Source organism: Zootoca vivipara, chromosome 8 (assembly GCF_965207765.1).
Source record: "Zootoca vivipara chromosome 8, rZooViv2.hap1.1, whole genome shotgun sequence".
Lineage (NCBI taxonomy): Eukaryota > Metazoa > Chordata > Lepidosauria > Squamata > Lacertidae > Zootoca > Zootoca vivipara.
This window is the reverse complement of record NC_142591.1, coordinates 65,642,803-65,666,736: the sequence shown is the minus strand read 5'-3', so window position 1 is coordinate 65,666,736 and position 23,934 is coordinate 65,642,803. Positions and strand designations below refer to the sequence as shown.

At 39.2% G+C, this 23,934-nt stretch overlaps 1 protein-coding gene across 5 annotated transcripts in view; it reads right to left on the bottom strand.

Annotated features, from left to right (window-relative positions):
- Positions 1-23,934, bottom strand: part of VPS13B (vacuolar protein sorting 13 homolog B) — a 384,018-nt gene that overhangs the window by 132,717 nt on the left and 227,367 nt on the right. For all 5 annotated transcript variants that reach the window (XM_035126124.3, XM_035126121.3, XM_035126123.3 and 2 more), the window contains exons 31-33: positions 18,660-18,863; positions 13,866-13,992; positions 11,528-11,671 (exon numbers count right to left, since the gene is read on the bottom strand). In XM_035126124.3, the coding sequence (XP_034982015.3) occupies positions 11,528-11,671; positions 13,866-13,992; positions 18,660-18,863 (475 nt within the window). The remainder of the gene's footprint in view (positions 1-11,527; positions 11,672-13,865; positions 13,993-18,659; positions 18,864-23,934) is intronic.

The following is a 23,934-nucleotide window of genomic DNA, read 5'->3' as shown; positions in this document are numbered from 1 at the left end:
GCAAGCGTGAAACCACAGAGTAAACGTGCCAATCATATCTTCTTCTTCATTATGACGTCTGACCCAATTTTGTGCTCCAGCTAAAAGTTAAATGTTTTTGTGGGCAAAGAATATCCTGACTAGCGCATGAACATTAATTCTGATTTCTTCTATCAGAATTTTAGAAAGGGGGTTCATTTTTTCTATTCCTATGGAAATCCTTTCGAGTCCACATCAGCTCAAAATATGAAAAAAAACCCACCCATAAATAATTACAGTGTGGGGATTATGGAGCCAGTGTTGTGATTAAGTGTGTTGGAATAGGACCGATGAGACCGAGATTTAAATTCTTATTCAGCCATTAAGAGCAACTCTCAGTCTAACCTAACTCACAGTGGTGGTGGTGGTGGTGGTGTTCCTGGCATTGAGCAATCAAGTCAGATTAGGAATTCTGCTGGTTTACTGCCTGCCTCGCTGCCCAGCAGTTTCCCTGCCTAAGCTGACAGAACTGGTCTCGTAGGCAGTGCCAAGGATTCCCAGACTCCTGGTTTTGGAAGCCTTCAACATCCTACCAAAGTGACTGGTTCTGGGGTGGCTCAAGACTTCATGGCTGCCATGACAACCATGGGGCTGTCCCAACATGTCACTGGCCCAATGTGTGTGGCAGTCCACACTCTGGACTTCGTTTTCTCAACAGGGCAGGAAGAGGGTGATAAGAAAGTAGGAGATACTGGCATCAGTCCTTTGTCATGGTTAGATCATTTTCCGTTGGGATTGAGGCTTTCAGAAACTTTCCCCCTCTTCAGAGGCAGGGGACCAATTAGGATGATCTGCCCTCAGAGGTTTCCTGACAGCTCTGGGGGATTTTTTTAGCTGCCATGACTGGCACTCCTGTTGAAGCCCTGGCCAAACTCTTGAACATCCAAATGGCTTGGGCTGCTAACACGATTGCCCAGAGCTTAGGGCGAGAGAACAAGCTGGGAGACAGCTTGAACATAAGTGGAGGAAAACTGTGGTCTCACTTCATTTTATCCTCCTACTAACCCTAAGAGATAGAATAGGTTGAGACGGGGAGGGGGTGACTGGCATGAAGAAATTAACGATAAAAAATGGTATCTGAAGAAGTGTCCATGCACATGAAAGCTCATACCAATGACAAACTTTAGTTGGTCTCTGTGGTGCTACTGGAAGGAATTTTTTTATTTTGTTTCACGATAAGAAAGTGAGTTTCATGGCTAAGTGGGGATTTGTGCCAAGAGCCCCGAAGTCCTAATCCAACACTCTTAACATACTGTGATTTAATGTGAAAGCCAGTTTGGTGTAACACTTTAAAACAAATTTCTTAAGGTGACAGCATTCTATTTAGATAAGGAGAAGCTTTTAAAAACATATTTGGAATAAATAGCTAAGATGTAGTATTTGTGTGCTTTGCAATATAAAACAGGAGAATACTTAGCTGTTCGAGGTCTAAATAACTATTTAAAATTTAAACAGTTAAAACAAAACACAACCCATTTGCTACCAAGCTAGGTTTGTGAAGTTTTAGTAAAATTTATTTAAGCTATACATGAGACATAAAAAAAGGTCTGACACATTTTATCCAAATTTTTTTATAGACCTTGAAAGGGACTAGCTAGAACATTCATCTCTTTTAGACCACTAAACTTAGGAAAGACAAAGAAAAAAGAAATATAATCCCAATAACAAAGAGGTCTGTTTCAGATAACCAAATAACATAGACCTTAAAATCTGGACTGAACCCTATCTTGCACTTAACACTCAGGTTAAACTGCTTGATCCATATGGGTTAGTTCTCAAACACATTGAAAAATAAATAAAAATAATTCAGATTAACTTTTTTTAAAAAAACGAGGGCAGAAATCTATTTTGGTTCAAGTACATGATTTATCTTTTATGTTTTTGATTGCACGATTTTTTCATGATTTTTCTTGGGGAAAATCAACTTATTGGGGGCCATTATCATCTTGGTAATGGGCCAGCATGCTCAATTTTATGATGGTGGGGAAGTAAATGTTAAGTCTTTATCAACAGAGGATTACATAATCCATTGCAACAAACGTTTATCCTTTGGAATAACATATGAAGTTAAGGTCATGTGAGTGGGGCACTTATATTCTGGATGCTAAGGATAGAGTCACATCTGATTTTTACAAGAAATAACAGAAAAATAAATAGACCATGTTAAACTCCCATTAACCTTCTCTGCCAGGAAAAAATGCTTAGGGTGCAGTATGCTAGATATTTAAGATTGCAGGGCAGATGATTAACCTCAAAAACGGCTGTACTCCTTTGTACTAGAACAATGGTGGAGATCAACTGCAAGTACCACCTTGACTGTACTACCTACTACCAAAGGAAGACCAGCACCACATCTCTAGAGTTCTCAGAAATGTGTTTAAATCAAGGGTAGCCAATGTGGTGCACTCCAGATGTCAATGGACTACAACTCCTATCACCATTGACTGTTGGCTATATTTGCTGGGGCTGGTGGAAGTTGCAGTCCAATAAAATCTCCTGGTATGTCCCACGGAGGACCTTACGGTCTTCAAATAAAAACATATTGGAGATCCCGGGCCACAGAGAGGTTAGGCTGCCCTTGACCAGAGCCAGGGCTTTTTCAGCCGTGGGCCCGATCTGGTGGAACGCTCTGTCACAAGAGACTAGGGCCCTGCAGGACTTGACATCTTTCCGCAGGGCCTGCAAGATGGAGCTGTTCCACCAGGCTTTGGCCAAGGCACAGTCTGATCCCCTCTCTCCTTCTGTAATCTTCATAGAACTCTAGCCCAATGGTTGCCATTAATTTGATTCTGAATTGATTTTAGAATATATTTTAATTATTTGTGTGATTTTATGTACACTGTGCTATTTTTATTTGTTGTTAGCCACTCTGAGCCCGGCTTTGGCTGGGGAGGGCGGGATATATATAAAAAATTATTATTGTTATTATTATTATTATTGTTATTATTATTATCATCATCATCATCATCATCATCATCATCATCATCATCATCATTATTACCATCATCATTATCTAGGGGGCGCCATGTTGGCTACCTGTGAATTCAATCACAGTTGACTTCCAAGAAGCATCACTCTGACCTTGCTTGCTCAGGGTGCTATTTAAAGTGAGAAAAACCCAGAACTGCTTGCATGCTGCTCCGATCTACAATCATTTTTAGAGGATGATTAAATCCTAGTTCCTTTGCCCATGAATGTGTGTGCTCTTCTATCTGTAAACAAAACACACAAAAGCTCATACCAATGACAAACTTAGTTGGTCTCTAAGGATTTTTTTTTATTTTGTTTCGACTACGGCAGACCAACATGGCTACCTACCTGTAACATGAATTACGTGCTAATTCTTGTACAAGTCCTAAAGCATATGGCATGTGAATGCACCACTAGTGTCAAGGAGACCATTGGCTTACAAATAACTTTCCATTTCTTTATTAAGGGAGGCAATGTTTCCAATGAAAACTTTCCTAAAACCTAATTAGATAAGCATTTGTTAATACAAAAAGAAGAAAACATAGCATACTTTGAAACCATAAACCAGTAATTGTTACTCCAGTTCTTAGAGTTTTTAAAAAATCTATATGCTACACTGGATAAACGGGGATTAACATAGGAAAAGCTGCCATTTGTGCTATCTGGCCCCATGACGTTATAATTTGTTTCATACTAATGCGCAATACCAATACACATTACAACAAACTCTGACACCTTAGTTACTAAGAACGGCTTCTTTCCACACAGTTGCCACATGGAGGCTGCCAGAAACCGCCTCTGTATGGTGGCTTAGACTGTAGGGCAGGCATGTCAAACTTGCGGCCCTCCAGATGTTTTGGACTACAATTCCCATCTTCCCCAACCACTGGTCCTGCTAGCTAGGGATCATGGGAGTTGTAGGCCATAACATCTGGAGGGCCGCAAGTTTGACATGCCTGCTGTAGGGTGAGCAGATATCTGTGTGAGCTGCTTCTCAGGGTGGTTGCCTGAAACTGTCTCCATGTGGTGGTGATGCTTCATATGTATATGCCAACTCATTGTGTGGTATGTACCTTGCCAGGTGGTTTCTCTGCACGCAGCCCCAAACATTCCTGCTTCAAACAGACTCTGCATGGCAAGCCATTTTATAGATCATGGTGTGCTACGTGGGAACAGTTGCCAAGTAGTTTCACTGTTTCAAACAGTGTCTATGTGGTGGTCATATTGTACTCAGTGGCCCTCAGCACTCGCTAACCACATGGCTTCTGTCCACACAATTTCCAAGCTGTTTCTGACAGTGTAGAAATAAGACACATGGGTGGGAGCCGGTAAACATAAACAATTTGCTGCACGAAGCAGCCACTCAGCTGAGATAGCTTCATGTGGCCTCCACATGGTGGCTGTATTGTGAGAAGGGAACCTTGCTAGGGCACCTGAAGTATGAATTTTCAGAAAAAGCAACATTACATCAATTACCTTTACCATACATGTTTTAACTTTTGGATAAAAAATACAGTTAGCATCTCACAGATTAATGGAAGCATATAAAACTGTATGAAAAATGTATGGCTTTTCAGAAATAATCTCTCTTTCTCTCTCTCTCTCTCTATATATATGTATGTACAGATTTTTCATCAGGGATGGTAACAAATCAATGGCATCTGCATAGCATGTGTATCAGCCACTTCACATTTAAGCTGTCTGGCTTCTTGTATACGGCTTTCTGGAATCTGTTTTATCAATATTTATGTGTTTATTTTTTCAAATGAAATACAAATGGCAAAGTAGCCTTAAATTTACTTGAAACAAAAAGGCAGCACTTTAAAATTAACTACAAGAATATTTGGGTTGCAACTTCAAATTCAAATTGGTGTGTGTGTGTGTGTGTGTGTGTGTATGTGTGTGTGTGTGTGTAGACAAGTAATTTGTCCATATCAGGTTTAAGTGGACAGTAGTATTTTAATGCTGCAGTGTGGAGTGTGTTTTAGCAGAATTGCGCCCCAAGTTTGTTCCAGCCTGATAAAGAATTTGGATGAACATGAAAGAAAGCTTGCTCACTTGTTTGCAGATTCATACACCAAAGACATAAGGCAACATTCAATGTTATGTGAGTGGACTTCCATTCATGCAGTTGGACTTTGTCATCCCCCTTGTGTGTTCACCAAATCTTCTTCACATTGGAGCCTTTGGAGAAAAATATGCTCCAAAGGGTCTCACAATCCTTTGGAGCATATTTTGGGAGTGCACAAGGCACTGCAGTATGGAGGAGAGGCTGTCTGGTCACTCGAGAAGAAGCCTCTTCCATTGGTAGGTGACCACTATTGGAGGTCATCAAGTATCTTTAGTGAACTACAGAAAAGTTTCAGCTTCATTCTTCTTTTAAAATTAAGATTTTTTTTCTAAACTAGCAAATGTGTCTGATTCCTTCAACAGTGCATTGTCTACAAATATTTCTTCTGTGAAGTAACATGCCAGATGATTTACCCGTAGATTGCTTCTCTATTACCTTAAGTAATGTAAAGTTAACTTTTGCAAAACAAGTTTTAACATAAAAGAGCTGCGAGATCTTTGTTATGTTAACAGAAACTAAACAATCCCACAGAAGCTTCTAAATTTGTCTTAAATGCTCTAATCTCAGCGACAGATAAACAAGTAAAATGAAAACTCCAAAAAGAATGGCAATGTTAAGGAAGCAAGTTCTACCAGAATAAGGCAACTCTGTATGAATTAGGATCTGAGAACTGTAGCATGAGGTATCAACAAATTCAGAATGTGGCATTAGCATAAAATAATGCCTTGTCCTTTAGCACCTACCTAGATCAAAGAGCAACCATTTTTGGTCTTAATTATGTGGTTCCTCTTTAGCCTCTACACAATATGTTTTTTGTTTTGTTAAAATATAAACATTTAATTTACTCTATAACACTGGTTTCAGAAGTATACATATGTTATTCCTTACATATGGTTCTTTTGGAAGTGGGTTTAATTTGATGATTACTTGATATTTGTGAACGACGTAATTACTGCTTCCAAATCCATCTAGTCCACGCAGTCTTGATACACTCCGCTTTTGCTGCCCACATTCTACAACCAGCTTGTTATTCAATTATTGTAATGTAGCAGTAGCATTTTGCTTTTGTACTTTTGGAGGGTTCCTTTTATATCATATAGCCTCCAAGTCAATATTTAAAATTCAGACGAAAACAAAATTACATAGAAGCAGCATGGCTGCTGAAGGGGTGGGGGTAGGGTGGTAAGAATGGTATGGCTGCTCTGGGGCTGAACTGCGTAAAGTCCTGCCACTTCCTGCGAATCCACCCGTCTCCCGTGGAGCATGCTGGGCTGACAGTCCCCTGTTTCCAGCCACATTGCACCATGCTAGCTTCTGCTGATCCTCAAAGGGCTATATGTACAGCTGCATCAGAGAAGGACAAGAGGAAGCCAAAAAAGCATGTCAGTCCCTGACACCTCCCTCAGAGCAAAAGCACCTTCTTGCTGCCTCCTTTGTCCCCTTCAGTGTGTGTAGGTGATAGGAAGATATTGAGGCTTTATTTTAGGATTAACCTCCACAAACATCTGCCTCCTCTCCATCCCCACCCTACCTGTGTTTAACTTCACCCAAATGGTGAATTTAACTTCACTAGAGTGTTATATCATCCCAGGAATTGTGGCCAGCACTGGCTGGGAGGCTACCTCTAGAGAACTTTGCACCACTGCAAGCGAGTTTGGGCCTTAAGCAAAGTTTAAAAACAAGGAACATCCTCAAGAAAGAGACTACCTGCCTATAAAGTCCTATGGGGAGAGAAAGCAACATGTTAGGGCACAATCATATACAGCTAGGCATTTAGTGATGATTTGAACCTATGAGTCAACGCTTCACAAATGATCTCAAGATGGATAATAAAAATACAATTTAAAAACAAATAAGGATTATCTTAAAATCATAAAACAAACCCACAAAATAACAGAATAGCAGTGTATATTAATACAGAGGAAGGGAAAACACTGCTTCAAAAAAAGTTCTGGGTTAAGAGGTGCAGCTGGGACAATCACAGAAAAGCATACTGTGATGGAGCAAGATGCATTTCAGGGGTGTGGTCATTCCACAACCTGGGGGTGACCACAGAGAAGTGTCAGGGACTGGCTGGGCACTGAGGAGTGGTGGCTGGATTCTGGGCAGCAGAGGATGGAGGGGTTGGAGACTGACTTGGAAGAAGTGATCAGTGAACCGCGGGATGGGGGGGACGGGGACGACCTGTAACAGCCAGGAGATGAGAGGCAGAGACAGGAGAAGCTGCAGGATTGGAGAATGAAGAACAATTGCAGGAGTAGGGAAAGATAGGTTAGCCTGGTGTTTCTAGTGTTTAATTCAGTTTAATTCAAACAATTCAACACGATTCCTTGCAAAATAATTTTATAGCATTATGCATTAGGCACAGGCAATAGGCTTCCTGGTCTCCCTCTAAAACAATTCCATTCTGAATGTCAACATCTGATTTCTAGTAGGGATCTCTTGTGAAACACTAACACTTCCCCTTTCTGTTTATATCCTGCAAATATTTGCAGATTTATGGCTTTTCTTTTCCATTTGTCATTTCTTAGTCAAACTATATATATTTAGCTTCAGAAACCTTGATAATAAATCAGCCTAAAGTCCTGGATATTTTTTGTTGGTTTTCTTTGAACTTTTAGTTTGTAGATGCTTCAAAGGGCTGCCTGCTGGAGGAGGTGTTTGCAGCTTAGATAACAGAAGATGGCCTTCCTTTACTGGTGAAGGAAATGTGAGAGAGCTTCTAGCGGGAGCTGGAAAGCATATAGCAAGGGGAACAAATGTTTGGCTCTTTATTTCTTCTTCTGGCTGTTCATTCCTCAGAGAAGAAAAACATGGTTGTGAGAGGGAGGCAAGGGAAAACAAAAGCCCTCTGCCATAAAATAATTTATAACAACTCCCAGAGAAAGATAAAAGAAACGATCAAAATTCCTAAAGACACAGTCTACTACATAGTCTGTATGCTGATATGAAAGTTTAAAATGCAGTCTGAGGGTTAGTTAGGCATGGAGGGTTTTTTAATGGGCACTGCCAGGAAGCTTCCAATAAACACACATCATTTTGTTTGCTCCTGGATTCCTTGTAAAAGAATAGCTGTGTCAGGACATTTGCAGGGATACAGTGGTAAATTCTGAAGGACCTTCCCCACTGCCACTCCCCAGACACACAAAGAGTCAAAAGGGTGCTGTGGTATATAGCATGTGAAACTTGGGCTGCGGGGACCTGGGCTCACATCCTTGATAAGCCATGAAGCTTTACTGGGTGACTTTCTGAGCGAAGCCTTCCAGATAAAGAGATAATGTGTCCTTCAATAACACACATTTAGAATGCTGGCAAACACCGCTTTGGCAGATGACACCATCACTCTTGCCATGAGGAGAAAAAATACCCAAATTGCAATCCCCCACATCTCTCCACCCCTACCCTGTTGGGCATGCCATGTGGTCAGAAGTCAGCCCCATTAGAAGTGCTGGACAAGTGCAATTCTGCCTCGTATGTGACAGAGAAGTTTGAGACTTCAGGTCTGACACTTGAGGACTAGAGAGGAAACAAAGCAAAATTCCAGTTATAGATCCATCATAGCAGGGTCAGCAGCAGCCCACTGCAGCTGAAGGAGCAAAGGTCAGGATAGCTAGGAACAGCTGAAGCTAGGGGTAGCACCATTTTCATATCATTTACTCATTATTTTCACGAGAAGTCAAAATTAAATATTATTGTGATTCACAGTGATATAAAAGAATCCTCACTTGTTCTCAAAATGCACCTTATAATTATATACCATGATCCGAACACTTGTACTGCTTCATAGCTGACATTACCAGTTGATTCTGAGTAGCTTTAAAGCCCCCATGAACTTTTCTAAACAGCAAGTACGCACTTGTGTAACTGTTATACAGCCACAGACTCATACATCACATGAAATCTGCCTTTTTTATTTTGGCAAGAGACTGAGCCCCCCCCCCCCCGATTACGAGGCCCTGGGTTGTAGCCCACTCAGTCGAACTGATGAGAAGAAACAGTAAGTGCAAGGGTCTGAGCAAGGGAATAAAGAGAAAGGTTAAATAGTGAGTAGGGCAGGCATCCCCAAACTTTGGCCCTCCAGATGTTTTGGACTACAATTCCCATCTTCCCTGACCACTGGTCCTGTTAGCTAGGGATCATGGGAGTTGTAGGCCAAAACATCTGGAGGGCCGCAGTTTGGGGATGCCTGGAGTAGGGGAAGAAATAGCAAGGCTAGGAAGCATAGCTATAGAATCTAAGGGGCGTGGGATTACTATTTTTGTGACAAGTTACAAGAAAATAAGACCTCTCCTTTCTCTATAGCACAGAAACCAAACAACCTTGACGTGGTTCCCTAATTTAAAGCAACACAACTTGTTTGCTCTTTCTGCTGCTTCCCACCCAGTCTTTGAAGTGCTGTGTTGGCTAAGCTCCTCCCTCTCAGAACAGAACCCAAGCAGACACCAACCATAGTAAAACTGGGGTGAATATTTTGAAGTGCTTACAATGGATTGGTTTGGAAGCAGGTATGACATAAATCACTTCATGCAAAGGCATTAAATAACTATGTCCTGACTGACCAGCTGTTTCTATAGCAGAATACAAAATTAAGTGTTTTACCTTAAAAGGCCTATGCTAATTAAGAAGTGCATGAACTAGAGAGAGTATGTCATGATAAAAGTGCTATGTATTTGAAAGTGCTGGATTTCTGAGCAGTACCGTCCCTAAATTAAAATTCTGGGCATACGCTCAACTTCATGATTCTATCCATTCCACCAAGATGGGAAACACTGCCTTGTAAGTTATTTATTGCAAATATTCCCATAGTATACTTGCTCTGAAAGCTAACTTCCAAAAGAGGCCCCATGATTGCAAAGTATCCAAGAAAAAGCAAAACGGTATGTCTTGTATTCAGCATTTCAACAAAAATAGAAACATTGCTGTGACACAGAACTGCCATATCAGGGTATGCCTCTTTCCCACATACAGCCTCTCCGGTCATCATCCCTTCCAAGCAACCAAGTCATGCAACTCCAGTAAATGTTACATCATTTGATATATCCTGTATATCCTGTATAAAGGAAGGAGACTGGGCAGTCCACTTTTCAATTAACACATCTCCAGCTAATTCTCCTGGCCGCTAAAAAGGTGCTGCTTGCCTGCCTATGAGCAACTCAGTCCATTGACTGTGTCAAACAGCCAGTCAATCAAGGCCACCTGGATGCAAACATGAATATGGTAAAATGATGCACATATCCCATCCACTGAATGATCTGCCTTTCTGAAAAGAAAATGCATGGAGATGGGAAGGTGCTATCTTACCAAGGCAGGTAACTGATTCATACCTCTGGAATCCATTACTGGCCAGAGGCAGAAGGTGGTGGTAGAAAGGATAAGAATGATACTACACAACTGGCCTCCTCTGCCGGACAGTTGTGGCAAGTCAAGTGTCAGAATTGCTCTTTTCTCTTGACACTTACCATGTTTCCAATAGATCAAGCAGACACCGCTAAAAACTTTCCTGTTTAGCAAGCCTACCCTGATGGTTAGAAAGCTGAGGTAAATTACTTATTTATTTATTTATTTATTCTAACTTTTGTAGGCTTTAAAGTAGGCTTATTATTATTTTCTTGATTTTACTGTTTTATACTTTGTACACTGCTTTGAGGTTGTTTTTTAAACAATCAAGCGGTGTATACACTTTATGAAATAAATAAATACATGTCAAATTGATATTCAACCTCAATGTGTGATTTAAGATTAAGCCCACAACCCCCAATCAATCCCATGGCATAGGGTAGGGACTAGTTTCTCTTGAAATCTCGATGAATACTGTAGCTTTTTAGTATTTATTTTGTTATTACTGTAGCTAAAGCCGGCGTAGACCTGACCTAGATGGGAAACCACTTGGAACACCAGGTAAACTACTCTTAAGTATCCTGAAAGAAAAGGAAGATAAATAATACAATAAATGAAATAGCTAAGAAATGTGCTTAGGGACTTATGCTGGCTGTTTGGCCGTAATAATAAACATCCATCCATCCATCCATTCATGTGTTTAGGGACTGGGGTTAAAACAAAGGACTTCAAGGACTAGGCTTGCAAGCCTGCCTATCTGAGCACCAGAGGTATGGATCACCGAGCAGGCCCATCAGAAGGATTATGTCAATGTGATTTTGGCAGTTTTACTGTTGCCAATAATTGGAAGAAGAGAAGAAAATCTTGAAAAGGAATACCCTCTCCCCTCAAATGATCTGGACACCATAAAGAGACCAAGGAAATATGTACCACAGAGATGTCACAGGGTTTTTTCCCTGCATAGATAGCATGAAGGAGAGACCCCAACACTGAGGTGATGTTTTCAGTAGCAGCGAAATGGTAACACACATTTCCAGCCAAAACATGCTGAAGAGTACATTGGGAGTACATTGGGGGGGGGGGCGAAATGGGAGTATATGAACCATAGTAACTCTGAAAGAATGAAGTTACCTCTGCAGTTTTATTGGATGGTTCCAGTCCAACCATATTAGTCTGTATTAACTGCTGTAAGAGTTGTACTTGAGCCACACTGAGGAAGAAGTCCAGGCTTGTTGTCATATTCACTTCCAAAGAATGGCCGCATACTAAAATTTCCTGTGAAAAACAAGTTTGTAAAACAAAGTCAATGGATACCAGCTGTTTCAAGGCAATTATGTAATTTTCTTTTCTAACCAAACACAATGTAGACTATTTATACTCTCCAAACTGGGACTATTAACATTTTCTTATCTCTTCAGGCAGAAAAGCACTGTGCACCATCTGTAAAAGGAAATCAGGTGGAGGAGTGGTGGAATAGCATACCGCCAGGCTTCCAACAGGATATTTGATGATTAAGATACATTTTGTTTGTTTCATGTGTGAGGTCCTGTTTCTTTGTTGCATCAAATTCTGGGCTGCCAGAGACTCTATTCATGTTCTTGGCAGAGGACTACACTTCCCCTTTCCTTGCTCTCAATGACAGATATACATTGTGGAATACAAACTCATCTTGGTTTATAATGAAATTGTAGATTGCAACCCACAAATAACCGACTTAATTGATTTGTAGCCGCCTGTAAACTACTGTTGACATCTTGGCAGAATTATAGTTAGATGACCATTATTTTATGGCTGTTGTTAAACACATAGGAAAAAGCTTTTGACCATTTCTGGCAAATTACTTCCGAGACGGAAAGAAGAAAATGAGCAGGTTTGCTTACTAAGCAGATGCTCACAACCCTTATCATGTCATGTGCATAAGTATTTATTATTAATCTGTAGTAGGCCTCTCCCTTCCTCACTGAATTTCATCAAGAGAATTGATTCAATAAACAAATAAATAAATAAATAAATAAATAAATAACCAAAACATTTACATTCTTTAACAAGAGCTACAGTAAAATTCAACTGTTACTTTTTTTTATTGACCATCAATCTTTATACAATTCAACATAAACAATAAACAGATAATCTATAAACCAATGTACATAAAGAATAATCCGTAATATCCGTAAATAATAATAATAGCGATAAAAGCAAACAAACAAACACAAATTCACCAAATACCAATCACCCCCCAACACCTACCCCCCTCCCCCGCAAGCTTCCCTCCTTTATTTACCCGACTTCTGTTTTCACTTTGGCTTCAATTTTATAGATATAATCCATCACTTACATATATTCTCTGCATGCATTCTGTCTTTCCTGTATTCCTCTGTCACTCTTATCTTATATCTCCACTCTTTATCTTTTATATCCCTTCATATCTTTTTATTCTAAGCATGTGAGCATGCCCTCTTTTAGAAAATATTTTTTTATGTATTCATCATAACTTTCCCATTCACTTCTTAATTTTTGTTTCGGTTGATTTCTCAGGGCTGCTGTCAGCTTGGCCATTAATAAATACTCACTGAATATTAATAAATACTCACTTGGCCATTAATAAATACTCAACTGTTACTTTTCATGGAATGCCTTCTCTACAGCACAGCAATTCCCTAGGTCATTTAACAATTTCCTTTAGATTTCATTTCCAGCACATTTGCAGTAGCAAGTCAGCATTGTGAGGATGGACCACAGCTCATCAATACACAATATCCCTTGAGCATAGAATGCCCCATAACCCCCATATTTAACCCCTGGCATTTATAGTGAAAGGGTCTCAGATAGCAAGGATAGGTTCCTCTTCCAACTGGGCTTAGAGCAAAGAGGGTGCTGTGTGATGCCTGTAAGGAACTGATGTGAACAGAAAGGAAGAAAGCAACTGGTTGAAGCAAAAATCAAGGAAGCTGCAAGGTAATGTAGAGGTGGCGTTCTGGTCTGGGGCTGTGTCTTAAATCAAAGACATGTATTTCAGGGAGAAATGTATAGAATTCAAGTGTGTGTGTGTTGGAAAGGATGAACCAGGCATATGACTGGACACGTGAAACTAAACTGACATGGAGCAGAAATAAACTAATTTGACCATCCCTGCTGCCAGCCTAATCCACCTCACAGGGTTTCTTTGTTGATTAAACAGTGTGCATGTGTGTTATAAGTAATTAAGAAACACAGAAACACAGGCTAACATGCATACAATTACCATCTATTGCTTTTCTTAGCATACATGCAATAATCTTTATTTCTGACCTACACACAAGGATTTACAGAAGACAGAGCCTTTCGAAAAACATTTTGATAGCTAATGCTGGGTTTTTGTTTTATGATTAAACTCAACTTAATGTAGCATTTTAACTATTGCAAATATCTGCATTCAGAAAGATACATGAATCTGAAAGCCATGTGAGTACATCTCAAGTCAAATACCAACCTCTGTATGCAAATTCTCTGGTGAGATTACTTTTGTGAAAATGATGGCAGGAGCTGCAGTTATTCGCACTGTAAAGTCTGTCAAAATTGGAGTTAAAATAGCTCTTCGTTCTTGATGCCGCTTGATGCTAAAAGAAAAAGAAAATTTATAATAATTCCCATACCTTTAAAAAAACCTTTCATTAGTGGAATCATAACACCCAATTTCTCTACGTATTCAACTTAGATTACACGATTTTCACAACAGTCAGGGTTAACAGAATGAAAACTTTTATTGGGAGATATATTAATCTGGATGAAGCTCAGTTTGTCCTGGGACATAAAACTGCAGACCCAAGTAGGAAATTATTAAACATACCATACTAAACAGACTGTCTCACCAGTAGTGTGTTTATCATTAGATATATTTAAAGCATTTGACTGTGTAGAACTAAAGCACTTAATCAGAGTGAGAAGTTTTTTTGGATTTTGGCCCTAAACTGGTAAGAATATTGAAAAATATTTATGATATTACATCTGCTACAATTAGGATAAGTAATACAAATTCACAAAAATGTTAACTTAGCCTCAGGACAAAACCAAGTTGCCCATTATTACTCTTATTATTTGCTCTACTTATAGAACCCCTGGAAATAAGATTACACCAAATTCTAGCAAGAAAGGTTGTAACTAGCAATGGAATAGAATACATTCTGGGACTCCATGCTGACAGTACTGTTTTATGTATTGCTTACTGTACTCAATTAATGTTGTAAGGTTACTGAGTATAGAATTGGATACCTTTTTAAATGTCTCTGGACAAGGTAAAATTTCAAAAACTGGAAGTAATGTTCTTTCATATTCCCCTGCAACCTTCTCCAAAATATTACAAATATTACAAAGCTAGAAAAAAGCTTCAGATACTTAAGCATTCAGGTTGCCCATAACTGATTAAACAAATTTTATCGGGGGGAAATTATAGCAAAAGTCTGGAATATAATAAATATGGACATGCAACGCTTGAACAAAATGAAACTTTCTATTATGGACCGAACGCCTGAAATTAAAACAAATTCATATTTCAATCTGACACATTTAAAAATCTTTGCTGTACCATCACCCAACTGTTGGATGATCGGGGGGCCCAAATCTAAACAGCTATTACAATGCATGTCAACTTAGAACATGACAGACCTAATGTCTGGCAATAAGAGAAATATATGGAGCACATTAGAGAACTTGGTAATAGATGGTGTCCCTATAAAAGTAATAACTTTCAAAAAGCAAATTATGCTCTTTACGGTGGTTTACAAATCCATTCACACTTACAAAGTTTCAAAATTTGGACAAAATGGTCCAACGGCCTCTCACCCATTATTCCATTACAGTTCCACTGGTTTTTCAAAAATAAACATAGAGCCTTTAATATAGATGTGTGGAAAGAAAATAAACGGTAGTATTTGAAATATGTTTACAAAGATGGACTACCGCTTACCATTAATGAGATGGAAAATCAATTGGAATATAATGGCTATTAGGCTACCACGAAGAGTCGGACACGACTAAACGACTAAACAACAACAACAGGCTACCATTTAGGCTCTTTTTAAACAAATTCCCAGGTTAAAAATGGAGTCATGAGGCAATTAATGGTTTATGGAAAATAATAATAGTGGATGGAAATATAATAACATAAGGATTAATATCATCTTTGCATAAATCTATTATAGAGTTGACATTTTCAGCCCTCTAGTATCGTCACATTGGTTAATATTCAGAGAAAGGAAAGATTGTTCACTATTTTACTATATATCAGTACCAATTTCCTAATCATTAAAATGGTCTTTTAAGGGTTTTTTTAAATGGTTTGATCTAGGAAGATGGCTAAAGCAGGTATTAGAATTAATGCAACTATAAAGAGAAACTGAGGACAACTTTGTCTTCAAAAGTGAGGTGTCCATTTCAGTGATCCCAAGGAAATAAAATGAAATAAACCTGCACTTTCTTTATTAAGTCTTCCACACTGTACTGTCCTTAAGGGTTCTGCTAACTTGACACAGCTGGGTACCATATGAGCATCCTCAATAAGGAACGGTGTAATGATGGTACTATGACCACACTATGTTCACTCCAGGATCCACTTAGGCATCTGTTACATATTTATACCTTTTTCAAAGACAAGACTTTCAGAAATATTAAAGTAGCTGACCATCTTAGTATACCTTAAAGAACATCTGTTTAGAGTAATACAGAAAACAAGAAAGCTGTTATATGTCCACAGAAAATAATTATAAGCAGAAATAATGGAGAAATACCAGCAATCACAAGTTTGGTTACATAAGTATATTAGTTGGGCCTTTGGTTACATAAGTATATTAGTACAGCCATTCTAAAGAAGGAGAGTAGAAACCAGATCTCTCCTAATTTCATCGATGCAACAATCATTTTAGTTATTGGGAAGCACTAAAGTTGTTTTAAAAAATTTATCAGAGAAGTCTAACAAACATTTTTTACAGTAAGAGAAATGAAATACATGTTTCCTATTGAATAGCTTATCATAGTACATTCAAGCCTCTATGCTGAATCCCATGAAGACCTGGACAATTAAGCATCCACGTGGATTTTGCAGGAAATATCAGGGCACAGGAGCTGATGGTATCCTTTTATCATAGCTGTCCTATGAAATCCACTTGGATTTTCCATTCCAGCCATATGTTTTCCACATGTTGCACATTCCCATGGCGGTGTGTGGGGAGCATGTTTGAATAGGTTCTCTACCATTAGATCCCAGAGGAATATTTAGAACTTTCCATTAGAAATTTGGCACCCATTGAAATAAGACACACAGGGACCTTAGTAAAGCCCATACACTGTGTTTTTAAACCTAAAACAAAGACAATGGCATTCTGCAAAGAAGGAGAGGTGATTCATGTTCCCCTCCCTTTTAAGAAATGTGTATAGAGGAATACACCGTGTTCTAATTTTCTTACATTTTGACCATTATCTAGTCTTTCTGATAACAGCTAAAAGCTCAAATCTGCCTAAATCGTTTAAACTACTGTCATTGATCCAGTCCTTAAGTGGTTCAACTGAAGGCACCAAAGGAGTTTTTGATGTTTTACATCAAGAGTTTCAGTTATAAATATCAGCACATTTTACTTCATCTAATAGATAAGAGCAGTGAATCATTTGCAAAGCTTTTAAAGGCTCTTTAATTTTTCAGAGCATCTGATAGGGGCCCCACCTGTGGTTTGTTTTTACAAACGTACATGCTATACAGTTATCATGATTATAGCTAAAGTTACTGTGGAATCAGCATTTCCTTTGCAAACTGCACTTTTGGGGGTTTATAGGATGACTCGTTGCAGACTGAAAGTTGAAACAAAGTCTCCAGCTCTAAAAAGTCATTAAAATTATATCATTTTAAAACAAAATTACAGTTAACATTTATGATTTATAAGAGTCAGTGTGATATTCTAAAGTCTGTTAAATACAGTGTTCAACATCTTGTAGTTTCCTAGTGTATGTTTCCACTGGGTTGGGTTCCTTCATGTCTTCTGACGTCTACTCTGTTGCATTATCTCTGCATATTTATAATATATTTATATTGCTGGGCTAACTCAGAATCCTGATAAAAAATTCCTTCCAGCAGCACCTTAGAGACCAACTAAGTTTGTCATTGGTATGAGCTTTCGTGTGCATGCACACTTCTTCTGAATATGGAAGAGATTGTTCAAGACAGTGTGAACAGCTTGGATAGCCATGATAAAGAAAACAGAAACATAACTAAACAATACTAACTATAATTCAGGAATCAAAATGTAGTGCTTTAGTTTCATGCAAAACAAACAAACAAACCCATTTATCCCAAGTCTACCACGTTATATCTCCCATGCAGATGTAACAAAATGTCACCATCAATTTGTCACACTATAGCCCTGTGTATACCATATACTTGTACTGTACAACGAATGGATTTGGGAGCAAAGCTCCAACCTTAAACCTTAGCACAACAATTCGGTATTTTGTTGTGAATGTAAAAATGCAGGTTATGCTGGTGTTATCCATACTGTACATTTTTGCAGGGTAGAGATTTTGCAGACAGACAGGCCTGACATAAACTGTGTTCACCAGGCACAATCCCAACTCCCTCCCCCAGCACTCATTCTGAAAAGCATGTTAGCTGCACAGGGCTACTGTGACCTCTAACTGGAAAAAAGCATCAAAGTCTATTGTAGCAATATAATCAAAATGGAACACTAAAAATGGAAGATGTCAAAGTAACATTTATAAGTAGACTTGAGCTGGAAGCCCTCTTTTGCATATCAACAAATCAGCAGAAATTTGTCATTTCAGAAATTGCAGCTGTTTTCATTTACAGAAGCACAGAAACTGGTTTGCAGCCAACAAAGGGGGAAACTCTTTTTGTCCTCTGCCGGCTTAAAAATGTCTAAACTGGTTTTGTTCAAACTTTGTAAAAGAACAAAAGGGTAACAACTCTGTTGTTCATAGACTGGAAATGTGAATGCCAGGTTTCAGCCTGGAGTTATATTTTATGGCCATATTATAAGCTATTATGGAAATATAGACATAACTTTATCTGCATGGAAATTACAGTGCAACAGTGCTACAAAACAAAAATTTTAAGTGTACTGTTCAGATCTCTAGCTCACGGGAAACATGCTTGCTAGGGAATGCAAACACACTTGAATGTACAAACAACAGCATGCTCAGCTGAAATATGTGGGATGTTATTATCATTAAGGTTTTTTTTTGCTAAAGAACACGAGCCACTATTTTTGCACTGCTTTCTTACCTACTAGCCATATTCCACTCAAGTGCTGGATTCTGAGAATTCCTTTCATTCTCTGGCACTGTCCTCCCTTTACCATTCTCCTTCTCTGGCTTCAATTGATCCCACTGAGCAGTACCAATGTTGATGGACTGGAGGTCTATTTGATACTGTCTGTCTTCCACCTCTGATCCAGGATCACGAAGAATCCCCAAATTCAATGCTCTCCTACAATGACAAAAAATAAAGAGATAATAGAGAGACGTTGCATTTTTTTTCATCTCTGAGATTATGGACTGGAGCAAGTCTCAAGGCCATAATGTGGGCAGAATGTCTAAACCAGGCATCCCCAAACTTCGGCCCTCCAGATGTTTTGGACTACAATTCCCATCATCCCTGACCACTGGTCCTGTTAGCTAGGGATCATGGGAGTTGTAGGCCAAAACATCTGGAGGGCCGCAGTTTGGGGATGCCTGGTCTAAACAAACTGTAACTTAACAATAGGGTTAATTATTAGGTCAATGGCTATTAGGCCCTGGGGCTGAACTCTCCTTCTTTGGAGGATGAGGTTGGTGATTCAGAGTGGGAGGTGTAAATGGCTTTAAGGTCACCCCCAGAAGCACCTTCTCTATTGAAAAGGCTTCTGGACTAAGGATGTCATATGGTCTTCTCTGACTCATCTCAGAAGTCCCAGTACAACCAAATTCTCCTCTGTTCCACTGCATCCCTTTAAATGAAGAAGCATCTAAGTGAAGGTGGAGCCAGCTACTGAGACAAAACTGCAGCTCCTAAAAAGGCTCACTTGGAGAGCAATTGCTGTAGAAACATTATGTGAGCTCTGCTCTCATGTAGCATTCAGCCTGAGTCCAGCACAGCTAGAGTACCCTTGTTTTGCCTTATCCGCCTCATCTTGCCTCGGTTGAGGTCGGTATGTGCATGAGAACAAATACTTGGATCCTGAACTGGTCCTCGACCGTAATAATAAATATATGATATGATGATACTTGGATCCAGAGTTTGCATGCTAACCCTCTACTCTGCCACATCTCAAAATTAACGAGGGGAAATTGCCATCTGATTCTGGACTGCCCTTTACATGTCAGCCACAGACAATGCCCAGCCCTGTATCAGAGTAGAATGGAACAGCTGTCCCATTTGTACCCAGCGTAACAGACAAAAGTTGAGTTCGGAGACCTGGGATGCATTTTAAATTGCTGCAAAACAGGAGCAAGACATGTATGTGCTAGTAAGAGGGGGTGGAATTGAAGTGAGGAGCTCACCTCTAAACATCAGATGACTCTTCATCAATACCCTAACACACATGTTCACAACAATAAAACACAGTCATAATGTATTAAGAGTGAGAATAAAGCAAGGGATGGCTGGCATTTAGTCCTCCAGATGTTGTTGGACTACAGCTCTCATCATCCCGGACTACTGGCAATGCTGGCTGGGGCTGATGGAAGCTGGAGTCCAAGAACATCTGGAGGATCACATGCCAGCCACCCCAAAACAGAGTTAAACAACCCAACCAACAGCAAAATTAATTTACAATTAAAATAAATTAAAAGCCTGGTGAAAAATAAAAGTGCTTGACTGCTCATCTAAAAAGCATAACAATGATCCAGTCAAATTTCTCGTTGGGGGGGGGGAGTTACAGATCCCCATCTCATATTACCAACATACTCCCCTTGGCAGTGAAACAGATTAGGGCCTATTATGATGTTTGTAAATGATGTACAAGTTCATTTTCCTTCTGCTACGTGGTTCAGGCCAAAAACACACTGGGACAGCTCAGAGAATTGAGCTAATGTTCTCTGGGGCACAAGAGTAGATGTTTCTGTCTCTCACCCCTGTTCCAAGATCCTGGAGATTTTCTTGGGACTTTAAAATCCAGGTGAGGCATGACCCAAGGCAATCAGTGGCCCCTCTGAACTTTACCCTGGTCACATTCTGCAGCATAAGAACATTATAGAAACTAAAAACTGGACTGTAAGGTATGCTAAAGACTTCCTGATCCCTGTTGTAAAAGCTTCTCTTAATCACTGTGACATATTACATTAGACGTACAATTTATTGTATCCAATACGTTCTCTACCGTTCTCTTTGCAGGTGGCATCAGAGAATAAACTAAAAGCCTACTATAGTTGGTAAATAATATACTAATGTAATACACCCAAAGAAGACCTTAAGCATGTAACAGGAAACATAACTTTGATGTTTTCCTTTTTAAATTGATTTAGTCTGGGTCAGGCATTTTGTATGTTTATATAAGACACAGCTCATGTTGAATCAGTTATTACTCACTGCTGAATAGGCATAATTCAGAGGTTCATTGTAAGAAAGTCAAATGTATTCCCTTACAGGTCAGTTGAGACTTATAAAAGGCTGCAGAAACCAAAAATAAAAAAATAGAAGTTTTGAAAAAGGATATAAATAATAGTGATGTATGGCTTAATCGCATTTATTAAAGGAAGCCTTACTTTCACACATTTCTCTTCACTCCAAAGCTAGGGGAATATTCATATTATATATTGGGAATGTCTGGCTCTGAAGGTTATTGTTCGGAAGCTTTGGTTTCCTGGGTGACTGGGAAAGCCACACTCCCACCTGCCTCACTCAGCATACTTTACACAGGGTTGTAAAGCTAAAACATGGAATATGGATGCACTGTAACCTGCCCTTAACCAGGCTCCAGAGACTGTGTATGCACATTCTTTAGGGTCATGTGATTTTCCTCTCCCCAGTGGATTACTGCCCTCATATTCAAAAAGCAGTTCAATAATCAGGTGCAAGCACTTTTCAAAAGGAGGGCAAATGCTAGCTTCCATGTGCTGTGTTTCCCATCCTGTATTTGAAATGTTCTTGCTTGTGCCCAAGAACCAAAATGAACTCAGGGCAATTTGAAGAGCAATTCAGAAGCTTGAGAAGGTCTTGTCTTATGGCAATACAACCCTTTAAAAGTGTTAACTGCACAAACTGCCTTTTGTTTTCTGGCTGTTGGAAAAAAATGCAGATTGAAGAATTATACATTTTTATAATGTTCAATTAAACCAATTACTTTTCAACAAAAATGTCATATGCTTATTCTATACATGACAACATTCCCCATCTTCTTGAGAAATACACATGGAGCACTCTGCCATCTTCCACCAAAAACATGTGAAATTTAGTGGAAGACCACCACTGGTTAAGTTAATAATCAACTGCCGCTTTAGCAAAATAATTTATTATGGTGCAGTTGTCAAAAGTGTGGACTTGCTTTGCCCTGTGTATAGGTCTAAATGTGAATAATTACTTTTTAAAAAAAATCAAGGAACAAGCTGAGACATCAACTTTTGTTCTCAGTTTCCATTTGTAAAATTGTAAATGAAAGCAAATTTCATTCAACCATCAAAGAGTGTCAGTGCTAAGCTTTGGACAGAACCGACATGAGGCAGCAGTACTATTAATAGTAATTAGACTCCCCCCTTTCCCTTTAAACACATTAGTAGTCATTTTAAAGTTGCATTAGACCCTTTGAATATGGTCTATGGCACTGGTGAGGGTTTGTCACCCATTTCCCCCTCCCCCACTTGCTATTTTCGGGCAAACAACAGATAGAGGTACTACTTGGATATTTGAATTTCTTCCATGGGAAAAAATAGGGTGTGGGTGTTATGGTGGTGAAGTAATTTTAATCAGGAAAATGGTGAGGGGACGCCGACGACATCTTTAAAATCCTATCCCAGTGCTACAGTATTGATACAAATTAGGCGCTCCTGCTGCTATTGTTAACACTTTTGAAAAATGAAACATCTTATTCATAGATGCCACAGGTTGCATCTTGTCTGGCAAATAATAATAATTTACTATTGATACCCCACAATTTCCGAGCACAATTCAAAGTGTTGATGTTGACCTTTAAAGCCCTAAACGGACTCGGTCCAGTATACCTGAAGGAGCGTCTCCACCCCCATCGTTCTGCCCGGACACTGAGGTCCAGCGCTGAGGGTCTTCTGGCGGTTCCCTCGCTGCGAGAAGCCAAGTTACAGGGAACCAGGCAGAGGGCCTTCTCGGTAGTGGCACCCACCCTGTGGAATGCCCTCCCACCAGAGGTCAAAGGGAACAACAATTACCAGACCTTTAAAAGGCATCTCAAGGCAGCCCTGTTTAGGGAAACTTTTAATGTTTGATTTCTGTATTTTAATGTTTTGTTGGAAGCCGCCCAGAGTGGCTGGGGGAACCCGGCCAGATGGGCGGGGTATAAATAATATATTATTATTATTATTATTATTATTATTATTATTATTATTATTATTATTACCCCACCCATCTGGATGGGTTTCCCCAGCCACTCTGGACGGCTTCCAGCAGAATATTAAAATACAATGATTCATCAAATATTAAAAGTTTCCCTAAACAGGGAAAGGCAAATGAGCCACCAACTGCATTTGCATCAGCATTTTACACAGAAGTGGAAATGGTACATAATTGTTTTTCACATAACAATGTTAGTGTTGGTATAAACCCATATTCCAAGCCACCTCTCATGATACAGTTTTGGCATGGAGGTCACATTGATCTGAGTCTGCATAGCAGCTGCCTCATGCCACAAGTCAATTTAATGTGGATCTATTCAATGTATAGACTAGCCCACACTACACAGTTTGTGTTCATGCAGCATCCAACTAGGGGTGGCTAATTTTATCTGATCCATATTTTTAACTGATCTAAATTTGCACCTCCCAGATTAATGCATGAATTAGAATGTAATTATCTTTTACATTTTGCACTTCCCTGAATTTTGCAATATAGTGCTCAGCTCAAAAAATGTACCAAAATGTGTATGAATATCCATTTAGAAATGTGTATGTTGAGGGGAAAAGGTAAAAGTGCATTTTGTGACAAAATAATCATATAAATATGTAAGTATTATTTAAAATACTTTTCATAGATTATTTTAAAAAACAAAAACCACCCCACCCCGCAATGCAGAAATGTGACAGAAAGGGCATTATGAATAAGCACACTATGCGAAACTGACATGGAGCAAAAATAGATTAATATAAATCCTTGTGCATGGCTGCTTGATTTACATTAAATGATTGGAAGCTGGCAGCAACCAAAACACAGAGAGTTCCAAACGGCTTGCACATGGCAGCTGTACTATGAAAAGGGGTCTAAGAGGCTCTCACTCACAGTTTATCTTAGAATATTAATATATTAATCTTTGAAAAATAACACTGAGCCTCTTCTTTGCATATTCATCTCCACACCCAATGAACTTCATAAGCCAAAACTTATAAAGTTTATAAGC